We start from the raw sequence: 14,514 nt of genomic DNA, 5'->3' as shown, positions 1-14,514 counted from the left end.
AGCTCACTAGTTCCTGTGGAGAAGTGTCCCTGAGTCGCCAAACCCATTTCTTGCAGCTGCTTTTCTTTGGGCTCCCATTCAAATTCCGATAAGAAAACTCTACAGCCGTGCATCTCTTCATGGCTGAGCCCCAGTTCCGTCTCTGACTGCTTCCAGGCTGCTTATCTGACCAAACTTTACTGCCAACCCAAAACATCCTTCAGCACTTCTACTGATTGGGTAGAATCTTCTTCCTCTGGTCTCCTCCAATGCTTTCCACATCAGGCTGCTCACTTACCCCGTCTTTCCTTTCCTTCTGGTTTTCCATACCCCCAGCGCCATCACTCCTTGCTGAACTGGCCATGGTTGCTGGCTTTCAAACATATATGACCATATGGAATTCTCTTGTGTAAATTCCTTGCAGTCTCATGGAGTCATGGCATGAAGGTAGTCAGTGGCAGTTGGCTTGAGTCCATCTCCCCTCCCTCCAGCTCCCCTGTGCACAGCTGGGTTCTAGTAGCTGATTTATGGCACAGTGTGCAGTGCTAATGGGATAGGATATCTTTCCTGCCGTTCCAGAGCGATGTGAGCTGGTCACATGCGGTTTTCTCAGAAACAGCACAGAGAGCCCTTGTGGTTAGTGAACTCCAAAGAAGCGTTAATGCTTTTTAACAAAGTACTGCCCGTTCATTGTTCAACTTTATCTGCGTGGCTCTTAGTGGAGTATGCAGGGAAATGATTAGCAAAGCTAAAAGTTGCTCTTGTTGTTTTTGAGGGGTGCTTAACATCAGTTGTTCAAGTTTTTTTTTTTTTTTTTTAATGCCTGTAGTCACATCACTCTGGGCTGTGATCTTGTCACATCTAAAAAGCAAAGCATACTAAGGTCATTGTTTAGATGGGGAAACCAAGGAAATCCCGGATTTCTAAGCGGCTACCATCCTACTGGGCTCCTGCCCCAGTTTGGTATTAGGCAGTGCTTTTGTTGGGAAGTGCCAGTTCAGATGTAAGACAGAGTTCCTATTCACATTGAGCCTGATTTTTAACTAGGCCTCAGCCCTTCTGCTATTGCACGTGCTTTTTGTTTGCTTGCAAGTAGATGCAGGTGCAGCTATGTAGTCCGGTTTCTAAATGGGAGTGATTGTGGGCCCAGTTGATAGCAATTTTTCACCTGCATTTAATTGTGGATACAAAATTGCTCCAGCAACGTTGGAGGGGGTCTCTGAAAATTTAGGCCTGTATCGATAATGCTGCATTAATGCTACTGTAAGGTAGTGTTTGGGACCGTTAACTGATGATTCCTTGAGTCCTTTTGCACTGCAGTGAACCTGGTACTTGAGCTTTGTGAGGTTGTAACTTCCTTGGGGGAGTACAACAGGCTTGTTTTCTTTCCAGCCTGAGCAGTAGATGGCTTCTAAGGAGTTGGCCAAGCTACTCTCCCTCTGCCCCAATTCATTGTTTTTCTCCATAGGCTCTTCCCTTGGGTCTGAGTCCATGCTCTTTAGGCAGCCACTCCAGATTCCAACCCTGTTCGTGGGAGGCTTGTGCGGCTTAAAATACCTTCTGAGCGAGCTGCTGTATTCCGCTCAGCATGCAAGTCTGTGGCTACAGTAGGAAACCTGCCTTCCAAAGGAATGTGATGTATATGTCCTGCATAATGCACTGCCTTCATACAATGTATTCATGTGCTTCTGAGGGGTGCTCAGAGACTTGGGGGATAAGAGCAATATCTGAACTGGAGTAGAGTGAAATAGGATATTGACCCCTTTTCAATATAGAGTGGGCTGGGACAAACCACCGTTAGAACAGAGGCCAAGGATTGGATGGGCCATGAAAATATTGGGTTTGTTTAGTCTGGAAAAGAAAAGGCTGAAAGGGGACATACCTTTTCAAGTACATAAAAGGTTGTTACGAAGAGGAGGGAGAAAAATCGTTGTTCTTAACCTCTGAAGATAGGACAAGAAGCAGTGGGCTTAAATTGCAGCAAGGGAGGTTTAGGTTGGACATTAGGAAAAACTTCCTAACTGTTGGGGGCGAGGGGGTTAAGCACTGGAATAAATTGCCTAGCATGGTTGTAGAATCTCCATCGTTGGAGATTTTTAAGAGCAGGTTAGACAAACGTCTGTCATGGATGGCCCTGTCATGAGTGCAGTGGACTGGACTAGATGATCTCTCGAGGTTCCTTCCAGTTCTATGATTCTGTGAAGATTGCAATATCCCTTCTTGCCCCCATAGCCTGTCTCCCCCCCCCCCCCCCCAAAACCAGGGCGAGAAGGTATGAGGCTGCACGTGCTATTAGTAGCGTTGGCTCAGGGCTCTGCCCTTCAAGGGCTCTGTTCAGGGCCTTTCACCTGCACTACATTCCCATTATTTCCAAGGAAACACCCCGATGCCTTGATCAGGATCTGGGCTGCTTTGTGCTAGGCACTCTACAGAGTAGACACTGAGAGGCGTGAAATCTAAGATGATGAGCAACATGCAAAAGGAGGAGGGAGGCACTATTTATATGCATCTTTTGTGGTCCTTTTAGGGTGTAATCTTGGTTTTATAATTCCATGCATACCTGATAAGACATGTTCCAGTCACCTCCCTTGAAACAAAATCCATAGAAGTTGTTGCTTGTTGTGTAAAACAACAGACCATAAGCTGGAGGCACTAACCAGCTGCTGCCCCAGCAGCCAGGCATCTTTCTCAGACTAGTGTCATTGTAATTGAGATGCCAGTCTGTATCGGATGCAGTGGCTGATAATTAGAGATGTCTGCCTCCATTCCCGTTAGACATGATTGAGAAACAAGCCACAGCCAGATGAATGGACCATGTCCATAAAGGAAAGTAGTGTAGGCACTAGAGTGCAGAGTTGTGCTATTTGTTCTCCGGTCTGTAGTCCTAGCATATGAATTACCTATGCCAGCAGGATCTGCTGCTATTTGCATCTATTTGAATCCCAGACAATAACTAGAGCAGCATCCATACATGCAGGTCCTCTTTTTTTTTTTTTTTTTTTTTTTTTTTTTTTTTTTTTTTTTTTTTTGGCTGCCACTTTCTAATCGCTTCTTCCCTGCAGCCAAAGAACTTGGCTGTCAAAGTGAAGTGCAGATGGAAAGGAAGGGAGGGAGCAGCCATGAAAAAGGGACCATTCTCTAGAGGCCCCCCCCTTGTGCAATTCCAAGATCCTCCCTAAATTCTCTATTAGTTTGTCACAGTAAATCAGCCCATCACAAAATCTTGTAACTTCAAGGGGACCCCAGGCCTGTCTCATGTAAGGGTCAGTGCTGTCATCAGACCTTGTAATAGAGCAGTCCTCTGCTAGATGCGGCATTCTGTTCAGCACCGTAGTTCTGCCCCTCTATCCATCATGGAGAGGCTCTGTGACGAGGGTGGAAATGGATTGATTGGTCTCAGGGCCCATATGGGAGGTTAGAGCCTGTGACATGCCTGGTAAGTAGTCAGTGATTGTCTTATGACCTATAACTTCACTCCCTTGGACACGCTGATCTGGGGAATGTTTTCAAAGGCACAGAGGGCAGTCGGGCATGCAACTTCCTCTGAAAATCGTCTCTGTTGTTCAGATGCAAGCTCAGTCCACCCAGTGTGTGTCTGAGTGGAAGGTGGAGATGACGTTCCAGTTGACTTGCTGGAGGGTTGGAGGAGGCCTGGCTGGCTGAGATGCTGGTAACTTCTACCTAGCATGTTTGTAGTTTCATAATGAATTTGAGATGAGCCAGTTTTAGTGAGAACGGGGAGCAATGCACCCAGTGGGACCCAAATGCATCCCGCAATCATGCATGTGTCCCGTTCAGCTGAGTGGTGTTGGAGCAGGGGCTCTCAACCTTTTGCATATTGGAATCTGCCTAGCACCCTCCTCCCACTCCAGACCACATCTAGCTGGGGTCTGGCCAAGACCACCTCATACATTTAGCAAGCTCAGAAGGGCAGGGTGGTCCTGACACGTGTCTGCATCTGCAGGTTCAGGACCCCAATCTAGAGTAATAGCAGGGTACATGATGAATAGGCACAGGGTGAGAGAATGCGTTGATCTGGAGGCTGTGCTGTCCTCTTTGCCCAGTTATGGTACCTCTGGAAAAGTCTAGCCAGGATCTAAAGGCTCAGACAAGTCCAGAAGCTTAGAGAGTTCCAGACTCTACTGCCAGCCATGTCTTCCATAGAGATGAGCTTGTGTGGGCTCTGTGTGAGGGATTGGAGCCAGGATTGTCTTTTTTTGTTCTGTGTTTGTACAGTGCCTAACACACAGGGTCCTGATTCAGATCAGCACTCTTGCATGTTAAAATAATGCAGATAACTAATAATCCTCCCACAGGCAGATAAGAACGGATGAATGGCCATACTGGATCAGACCAATGGTCCATCTAGCCCAGTATCCTGTCTCTGGCAGTGACTGGTGATGGATGCTTCAGAGACAATGAACAGAACAAGGCAATTGCTGAGTGATCTATCCCATCGTCCAGTTCCAGTTTCTGGCAATCGGAGGCTTAGGGACACCCAGAGCATGGGGTTGTGTTGTTAAGCAAGGTGAACAGGAGCATTCCTGTGCGCAGCGGTATTGGGAAAGCTGCAATAAAGCTATGCATTAAGCTAAAAAGAGAGAAGCTTCAATCCCAGCCGAATGACTTCTCGATCCTTGCTGGGGAGGAGCGAGTCACTCCACTCTAGATTATCCAAAGTCCATACTCTCCCTCTCGACTGGCCGTTCCGACTGACTGGTTTCGAGACTGTAATGCCTTGCATCCTCGTAGGACACTACAGCTGGCTGTCAGTAGGTGTTATCTGAAAGATGCACACTGCTCTTTTTGTAACCTTTCCTCACAAAGCCCCTTAGCTGTTGCTACTGTCTGAATCCCTTCAAACTAAGGGGCACTCCTGAGCTGGGGTGAGTAGTCCTAGCTCCACTGACTTGCACAGAGCTGTGACAATCTAGAACATAGTGAATTCCCTGGAGTCTTGTCTTGAATATCATGACCAGGAAGTCATAGAATCCCATCAGTCAGGGATGGGAAAGACCCCGTTCGCTTCTCATGTCTCTCACTCCAGGCCTGGATTTATTCCCTGGTGCAGTGGCTTGAGTGACAGGGATTCCTTCCATGATGGCCTTTGGGGGATTATTCCCCCGTTGAGTAAATCTTTTATGGCAAGTGTTCCCTGCTAGTTTGCTTTTTGCTCCATTTTCATCCCCTCTTGCTCCTAATTACATTTGAACTCCTCCAGGTTTTTGTACCATACATGTTGCTGGGGGGATGTCTGAGTGCCTTTCTCTTGTGTATCAGCATGGGAAGCATGTCAGCAAGGCCCAGCCAGTGAGAGGGGGGAGCAGAGGCCCTTTCTCAGCTTGCTGGATCTTGATCAGAGGTTCCAGGAAGTTTGTCTGCTTCCCTCTTCACCACATGTTAAGCTCAGCCAAAACCACCCTTCTGAACAGACCGAGAACAGTCACTTCTGCTGCACTAGTGTGACTGTCCCCATGCAGCTGTTATCTGCCTGTTTCCCTATACTGCTGACCTGATGACAAGAATGATGAAAGAGGGACCAGACCCTTGTGCTCCCCAAACATGGAGTGACAGCTGATCCCCTTCATGAGCTAAAGGAACAAATGGCGAGGGGTCAAACAATCTTCTGTAAGATGAAACAAGATAGTCTTTCGTTAGTCTTTCTGGATTGATGTTCATATTGAGCTAGTGCCATGCTGTCCTTGCATATTGCAGGATTACACAGATCGTGCAACAAGGGGTAATGAACTGTAAATGTTTTATTTCAGATTATTATAATGGGTGGCTTTACAAAAACAGAATATAGTGTATGAATTAGTGTGTGTGTGTGTGTATCCTGGAGGGTGGGGGCAGTATTAAGGTGGTTGAAATTCTAAAGTGAATGTTTACATATCAGTATTGTTAACTGAAAGACTGGAGCTGTAGTGGTAATGGAATATTTATTTGTTACCTTGACTGTCTACAGTCATACTACTTAAGGCCTAGGGTAATTGAATTATAAAGTTCTTGTTATGTGTGTTGTACAAGGGTCATATGTAGCATAGCAGTCTCCGTTGTCAGCTAACCTATATAATAATTACAACCCCTTTGTTAAACATTTGACTATAACTTGCAGTAAGTTTTAAAAAATAAACAATAAAATTAAAGGGACAAAGTAGGTGAGGTAATATCTTTTTATTGGAACAACTTCTATTGATGAGAGACAAGCTTTTGAGCTACACAGAGCTCTTCAGGTCTGGGAAATGTATTCAGTGTTGCAGCTAAATACAAACTGGAACACCTAGCTTAGAATAAGCAGTTAACGCATTTCAAAGGATCATTCAAAGGTAAGTGGCCAGTTAACATCTGTGTGTGTGTGTGTGTGTGTGTTGGGGGGGGGGAGGTGGGGAATGGAAGGGAGGGAAAGGTGGGGGGGGGAGGGAAAGGGAGGGAGATGTCAGTGGGTTATAGATGGTTGTAATAAGCCATAAATCGAGTGTCTCTATTCTGTCCATGAGTTTTAGTGCCTAGCAAAATTAAGCTTTCGAGCCTGGGAGCTTAAATTCATTTCTCTCACCAACAGAAGTTGGTCCAATAAAAGATACTGCCTCACCTAACTTGTGTGTCTAATATCCTGGAACCAACATGGCTACAATAACACTGAATGTAATAAAATTAATGGCGATCAAACCAAACAAGTTTGGGCTAGATGAGAACTTTTCCAAAGTCAGGGTCTGTTGCATCCTGAAGGCTCGATAGGTTTGGACTCCTGTCTCATTCATGCTATTATGAAGTAATTTCCTATCATGCAAAGGGAGTGGTTACTGAATGAACAAGCACTCTGCAAAACTGTTGTTGGGTTTTTGTGGAGGAATCTCTGCTAGGCGGCATGTTCTGTTTGTTGCATTTATAATTAGCCAGAGGAATCTACCCCTAAACATTCATGACAACTTTTGTGGAGAACAAGAGTCTTCAGTTAAATTCAAAACTAATTTTTACAGGACAAACTATAAACATATAAGAGATTTATAGCAGTAATTAAAAACTGTGCTGTGAACACAACCCTAAGTAAGTTCTACTGCACCCTCTAAGTCTAGCCTTTCCCCCTGTGGCATGCCCCAGGAGTTTCAGAAGTGTCTCTTCAGAGCCCTCCTTGACACTATTTTGTGTGGGCCCCAGTGGCCTAATGGATAAAGCATTGGCCTCTGAAGCCAGAGATTGTAGGTTTAAGTCCCATGTGGAGTGAACAGCTACTTTCTTTCTCTTTATTGCCACTCATCTTCCCTTTCATTTTTCTCTCTTCCTCAGAAGTGGGGATAAAGACCTATCCAGCCACACATTCATTTCCCCTTTGGATTGGGGGTGAATGGGAGGAGGGGATGACCAGCTCCTATCTGCCTGGGGGACTTGAGGAAGAATCTCCAGCTTCATTTTTGCTTTCATTTGAGATACTGTGATGTGACTTTATTTTGAAATGCATGCAAAAAATTGCTACTACAAAACAACCTCTTATCATCAGCACCCTCCCCTTGCTTGCATCCTGAATCTGATCCCAGTTTTTCTCATCCTTAGTCTTTCTACAGTAATCCTTTTCTTCCATGGTTTTATTTTTAAGAACATTTTGAAGTTGTTCTTGTGGATTTTTAAGTACTTTTTTTTTTTTTCTGGTGTGTGTTTCTGGCTACCTCATTTTAATTTACTTTTTCCTCAAAAGCCCTGGAATTCTTACAAGAGAGATTTTGAGACTAAAACGTTTTTGTGCCTAGATGGAAAGATGCCCCTTGGTTTGTAACTTTGTTTTCCCTAATGTGCCCCACCTTCACATTCTCACTGTGCTTCTCCACTGGGGCTTGAGGATCCAACTGTGCTGCTTCTGCAATTGTATTCCTCTAGCACAAATGTATAACATCTGAGAATCCATACTGAGGATTGGGGTATTGAAATGCAAGTTCAGTTTCATATAATATATGTAATCTAATATGCAAATATTCCCCTCTCCGTCCCAAATCACCTACAATAAAAGGTTACTATATGAGGCTTCCTGTTTTTAAGTGGGGAGAGGAGCAGAGGCCTGAGGCTGCAGTGTGCAGGGGAGGAGACTGAAATTCATCTCTTACCTCTGTTCTGTCAGTAAAATAGAGCTGGTTCTTTAGATTTCTTTAATTATTTTAAAGAGGAAGAATATGTGATGAAGTTTTAAAGAAACAATCTTGGCGTTTGTTTGTGTATGTGTTTGTTTCAAAAATCTCTGTCTATAGTCCGTGATGCTTTAGAGGAAGCAGCTTTCTTATAACTCTTTAAACTGAAATTAAGGTTTGTAGCATGACAGGGTGGAGGGAAATCGATGGATACTAACAGGGAAATACCCTGACGCTAGTTGCTGGCAGCTAGGAAGAGGATCCATGAAAATATCAGCATGAACTTCTTTTTAATAAACACCCTGCATGGTCCTAGCACTGAAAGGTGGGAGGAGACCTCAAGAAGGCAGCCAGTGCAGCCCCCTGTGCTGAAGCAGGATTTGGGAATTGCTGCAACATCAACAAGTATCAGACTCTTGGTGGCTTCTGCATTTTCTGGCGTTGGGAGATGGTGCTAGGCTGGGGCAGTAGAAGGGAAGGGTCACTTATATACACAGTCTACTCTCAGACCACTGGGAAAAATTCCTGCTTCTCCAGGCTGCCTAAGCTACTTCCAGCTTTCCGTCCTGCCCTTCTCCACCTCAGACGCTCTCCTCTGTGCTGCCATTTATTGACTAGTTGGAATCCAGTGACCCACTTCCAGTTTGTGATGGAAATACTGAAACCAGGCCAGAAGGGAAAGAGTCCAGATGGCTGTACAAGGAGTGAGGAGACTATTGCAGAGATTCTGTGCCTGGAACGCTCTTGTATTGCGCCCTTGTGGGGTCAGAAACCGTGACTCGCCCTTCAGGGTTTCAGTAGCATGGACCCTGGTCCTAAATTCAGTGCTGGACAGAGCAACTCCCTGCTGCCCATTTCTTAGTGCTCTCTGAACATCTCTGATCACCTGCATCTTAAACCACTCCTCTTCTGTGCACTGCATCCCTACTCTGTTCTCTTCCCATTGCCTGGCAGTTGAGGTTGGTGTCATCTGAAAGCGGGCAGGTACCCTACAGTCCTAGATCCTACTGTCTGCCTTGATAGAGGGTAAGCTAAAATCCCCACTCTGGCCCAGGGAGGCGTTTCCAATGGGATATTTAATGCAGAGTTTGGTTGCTCCACGCCAGTTTGCTTGTTTTGCCCCACTGGGATGTGGGAACTTCCCTATTCAGAAGGGAATGAGGCTCCAAGGGAAGCGATAGTTTTCCCTCTGCCCCTTCCAGCTGCATGCTGTAATATCTTACCTGTGCTCTTCCTGCCTCCTGACTGCAGGCTGCTGAACCCCGGTGCTCACCTGTCCATTGTCACCATGGCTCTGCCAGGTATGATGCTTGCTCTGCTCCCGTGGAGGGGCCAAGAATCCCCCTCTGGGATGTGCAAAACAAAGTAACCTCGTCAGAGAGTCAGGAAATTGATAGCAAGGATCAGACCAGAAAATAACGGGGTAGTACTTGATCTCTGCCTAAATCCCAGGCCCTGCCCTCAGGCCCAGAGTAGCTGGGTATTCTGCTAAAACAGTCAGTGAAATAGTTGTGTGGTGACATGTAAATAGTCATTAGTAGCTTTCAGTATCAACCACACCTCATTTGTATAACTGGGATAGCCAAAGTCTGGTGTGCAGCTGTTTTCCCAGGCTATTTGCAGAGTCAGGAAAACATCACTGCATTGCTTCACATTAGGAAGGGTTTCTTCACAGCCCTGTGAGCTAAAATCTTGCCTAACAGAAGCTCAGATTCTTCAGAAACTCTGGATCCTCCTTGAGCCGAGTGCTGGTTGCCCTAGAGCCAGTTCAGTCCAGCCCAGCCTGGGCTGCAGCATGATCTTTAGGGGAGAGATTTTCGTCTGAGCACGATGGTAGACGGTCATCAGTCCATTGCATGTTTTGTATGCAGTGGGAAGGGCATGTCACAGATTCCCTGTAACTGGATTGTGTGATAAGAGACTAATAAGTCTCTAAACTAGGGGGGTAGGGGGGGGTTCAGCTCTGTGCCTGGTGTGCCTTTTCTGCATATCTTTGATTTCTAAACTCTCTTCCATCTACAGAGCAGACAGCTGGTTGTGTTCATTCCAGTGCACACTCAACTGGGAGCCCCACCATGTGCTCTCAGAGCAAATGTAAAGTTGCCACTTCTTGGTATTGATCTAAATAAGTCATTCAGCAGAGGGGCGCTGGAGGGAGATTCTCAGTACTGTGGGGCTCAGGGATAAAACATTCAGGAAGGAAACTTGCTGAAAAACTTTGTTGCTGGAGGAGCTGCTGCTCTTCTCCGGCTTTCATTGGGTTAATGCAGGCACTTACCTTCATGGAGATGGTGGCACCCGTTATACTGGCCTTTTGGCAGCTGCAAGTTGAGCCTGACTCTGCCCTTTTCTCTCACCAGGTCATCATTGAAAGATACAAGGGGGAAAAGCAGCTGCCTGTGCTGGATAAGACCAAATTTCTAGTCCCTGACCATGTCAATATGAGTGAATTGGTAAAAATTATCCGGTAAGTGAATGTGCCATGAACCCTCCTGCTTTGCCCTGGCCGTGTGACCTGCGCAGGATGGGGTGGCCATGCTGGGTGGGGACAACAGGTGCTGGCCACTGATTTTAGGGAAGGGAGCAATGGACAAGCTGCCTGGCTGTTACCAAGTGGTGGATGGATTCTAGGACCTGGGAGGGGTTCAGAACCCAAAAGGACTTAGGCACTTAAGTTCCACTTTAGTGGGCAGGGAGTGCTCTGACCACCAGCTTGGCCTTGCTCTTTCTGGCCCAGGAATTGTATCCGCAGTGGAACAGCTTCAACACTGGGCCACAGAGAGAGTGAGCAGGAGAGTGACTGTGTAGTCTGGTGGTTAGAGCCCTCACCTGGGAAGTGGGAGATCCAGGATCCACTTCCCCTGCTCCAGTGATTCTTTTCATGATCCACCATGGAGAGATTGAGGGAGTCCACATCACAATAGCCAAGGTGGCAGATCCTGCTTCAAATCCTTTCTGCCCTCAGGTGGAGGGGAGACTTGAACCAGACCTCTCGCACAGGCCAGGTCTGTACCTGAACCACTGGGCTGAAAGGGAGGTGTTCCTTTCAGAGCAGGGCGGGACACCCCCTTGATTTGGCATCTCCCATTGGCTAGCTGAGGTGAGGCACCCTGTTGCTCCCCTTTGGTTGTACTGGGAGGCTGGGCGCCTGGCTCAGGCTTTGAGGATCCTTTGTGAATCCTGCCCTAAATACTGCATTACCAGGAGCTCTGGGAACACGAGGGGGCTGAGCGCGATGGCTCAAACCTGGAGAGAGCTCAGCCTGAGAGGACAGCTGGTGCCCCATGCCCTGCCAGAAGCTGTGGTGCTTGGGGGGGCCATGGCAGAAGGGGCTCCCGAGTCCCCTTGGTTGCACCAGCACCAGAGCAGCTCAGCCCTCCCCCCCCCCCCCAGAAGCACGGGGAGGGCCACATATCAGAGCAAGAGCCTTGGTAGAAGGTGGCCCTGACTGGGCAGGCTGGAATGGGCCCAGCTTAGTGGGCAAAGGTTCCCTTCCCACAAGGGCAGTTCTGGGTAACACCAGGGAGACTGAGTGCCTGGGCCTGGCCTTGTTGAATAGTTGGGGGCCTCCAGCCCGCCAGCTCCCCTGGGAGGTCACTGCTCCACTGCCTTCCCTGCCATTCCTCGTTTGGTCTAACCACCCCCCCTCGTCTGTTGCCCTCAGGCGCCGCCTGCAGCTGAATCCTACCCAGGCCTTCTTCCTGCTAGTGAACCAGCACAGCATGGTGAGTGTCTCCACCCCCATCTCGGAGATCTACGAGCAGGAGAAGGACGAGGACGGTTTCCTCTACATGGTCTATGCCTCACAGGAGACCTTCGGCTACTGAGACGGATGCACAGCACGCGGGGACAAACTGAAACCGTTGCACACAGCCCCCACCCCCCCACCCCGGGAAGATGACATGGCCAGAGGGTTATGGCACAGGAGCTGTGCAGACACCCTCCTCCCCCATCAACTTCACCCCTGTAAAGGCACAGACAAAGCTAGTGCGGTGTGTTTAACTCATGCCTCCCCTCCCTTTGTGTAGTTTGGCCCCATCCCCCTGCCCCATGTACAGCACTAGTCCCTCATCTCTCCATCCCACCTCCTCCTCAGCAGGAACTTCAGCTGCTCTCACTGTGCTCTGTGTGTGTAATTGTTCTTAGCCTAATGCCAAATCAGCTGGGGCTGGTGATGGGGAGTCAAAGGAGAGGGCCCATCTCCTTGACCTGTAGTGCGGGGAGGGGCCTGTCCTCTGAAAATCTAATAAAGGACAGGAAGTCTGCAAAAAAAAAAAACAAAAAAAAAAACAAAAAAACAAGCAAACAAACAATCATTGCTCTTGAGTTTTAATTGATTTTAATTACATGCATATCAAATTCTTGGTGCTACCAAGTAGGTGTAGGCGTCTGTAGGACTGTGGATAATGTATATCTGTTAGATTTATTTTATTATTGTTTTTTATTTTTTAACTGGGGGGAGGGAGGGAATAACTTGCCTGTATTCTGTAGATAAACAAACTGAGCTTCTTTGCACTTTAAAATGTAGCAGAGTGGAGTTAGCTTAATTTATACAGCTCTGACACATACAGCACTGCTTCTCTGGCAACTTTTGGACCTTGATTTCCTTTGTTCTTTGAATTGTTTTAAAAAAAAACAAACAAATAAATAAAAAAAAACCCCTCCCCTTCCCCCTCTCTCCATTGCATGGGGTGTTTTGGTCCCTTTGTGGCAGAGACCCTTTACTTGAGGAATGTACTGATTTACATTTTTTCCTTTTTTCATGTACTATACCAAAAGAAATGTATATGAAAAAAACCCCACCCAGTTAAAGTGATACAAAAGTCTATATACATATACATACAAATAAATATGAATTCAAGTTGTGTCTTGCAGGAATGTTCTTTTCCCATCTCATTCATTTTCGGTGTGTTTAACTCATGCATCCCCCAGCAGTTGGGGAAAGGAAGATCCAAAGCCCATGGTGATAGCTGAGCCATGCCAGCTACAACTGGGTTTAAACAAGGCCTGTGTGGTCAAGGACGGCAGTGTTGCCTAGGGGACAGAACACAGCACTGGCACTCAGGAGACCTGGATTTTATTCCTGGCTCTGCCACTGGCATGCTGGATAACCTTGGACCAGACACTTCACCAGCTTGTGCCTCTGTTTCGCCATATGTAAAATGGGATAATGATCCTGCCCTACTCTGTAAAGCGCTGACATCTATTGCTGAAAAGTGCTCCGTAAACACTAGGGATTACGTATTTCTCCTGTGCTCAGTTCTAGGGAGTCCACTCCTGAACTAAGCCATTAAGCTGCATTGGCATCTGCAGACCAGAGAAGGCCTGTGTCAGTGGGGGAGGGAAATGAGGCTGCTTGTTTGCTAACTCGTACCTTGTTTAAACTTGCTGGCAGATTCATGTAGGATGCCTGCTAATGGCCTGACTTCCCCTACAACAAAGGGGCCTGATTCTTCTCTCCACTGGTAACCCCCCCCCCCCTCAAAGTCACTGGAGTTACCCTAGTGCCAGAGGAAGATTGGGCCCAGAGAAGGTAGAGGAGGAAGCCATTAGAATCCCCCACTTTTCTCCCAGGTAGGATTGGTCCTTGTTCATATTCTTGTGCTCAATCACATGCTCGTTTTAGATGGGTCCCCCAAGCCAAGGGGTTTGCACGGCTTCCCATGGGCAGCAGTTTCAGGTCGTACTGCAGCTCACTGCTCAGAAGCCTCGCTTAATGCTGAGCCTAACTTATCCCCCTTTTTTTAAAAAATCTTCATCCCACCCCTGCTACTCCTCCCCCTCCGAGGTCTGTGCTTGGAAAAGTTACCAGGTGTCTCCTCACTCCTAGCCAATAGGGAAGCTAAGGGCCAGGGAGAAGCTGGGGTAAGAATCTCCCATCCCTGGGGGGCTGAAATTCCTCTGAAAATTCCTTGATGCCATTCAGTTGCTTTGATGTAAGCTGCTGGCTAGTGGGTGTCTGGTACGTTTGAAGCCTTTCTCAGTTCCAGCTTCTGGAACAGAGAAGGCGCTTTATTCACTGCTCTTCCTTCAGAGCAGCTGTAAGGAGGATTGGGGGTGGAGGGGATCACACTGTTTTACTGGAGCTGTTCCCCCAACCTTTAATTTCTGGTCCCCTTTCCCTGTGACTCACACCTGCCTTCCACTGCAATGGCAGAGTAAAGCCAACCTGAGTCTTGTTCCTTTCACTGCTGGCTACAGCATTGCCTCAGTGCACTAAGTGGCATTTTGTCCAAAAGCTCCAGGAGTCATCTGATTGTGAGAATCTCAATGGAAAACCAAAGTGTGTTTCTAGCCCTTGTGGCAGTGGAGAAAAACTTCATGGGGGAAAATGTGAGTTAGGCCCAAAGCAGAAGGCCAAGAACAGATGTGAGGTTCTGTCTGGCTTAAAAATCATGAGATTTTAAAGAACAATCTT

The 14,514-nt window shown here is 47.2% G+C and overlaps 1 protein-coding gene across 3 annotated transcripts in view; it reads left to right on the top strand.

Moving 5' to 3' along the window:
- MAP1LC3A (microtubule associated protein 1 light chain 3 alpha) overlaps positions 1–12,957 on the top strand; it is a 33,901-nt gene extending 20,944 nt beyond the window's left edge. For all 3 annotated transcript variants that reach the window (XM_038369721.2, XM_043495633.1, XM_043495632.1), the window contains 2 exons: positions 10,457–10,563; positions 11,761–12,957. In XM_038369721.2, the coding sequence (XP_038225649.1) occupies positions 10,457–10,563; positions 11,761–11,923 (270 nt within the window). In that variant the 3' untranslated portion in view covers positions 11,924–12,957. The remainder of the gene's footprint in view (positions 1–10,456; positions 10,564–11,760) is intronic.
- The last annotated feature ends 1,557 nt before the right edge of the window (positions 12,958–14,514 follow it).

This window comes from Dermochelys coriacea, chromosome 13, assembly GCF_009764565.3.
Source record: "Dermochelys coriacea isolate rDerCor1 chromosome 13, rDerCor1.pri.v4, whole genome shotgun sequence".
Classification (NCBI taxonomy): domain Eukaryota; kingdom Metazoa; phylum Chordata; order Testudines; family Dermochelyidae; genus Dermochelys; species Dermochelys coriacea.
The sequence above is the reverse complement of the archived record's forward strand: the minus strand, read 5'-3'. Positions and strand labels throughout refer to the sequence as shown.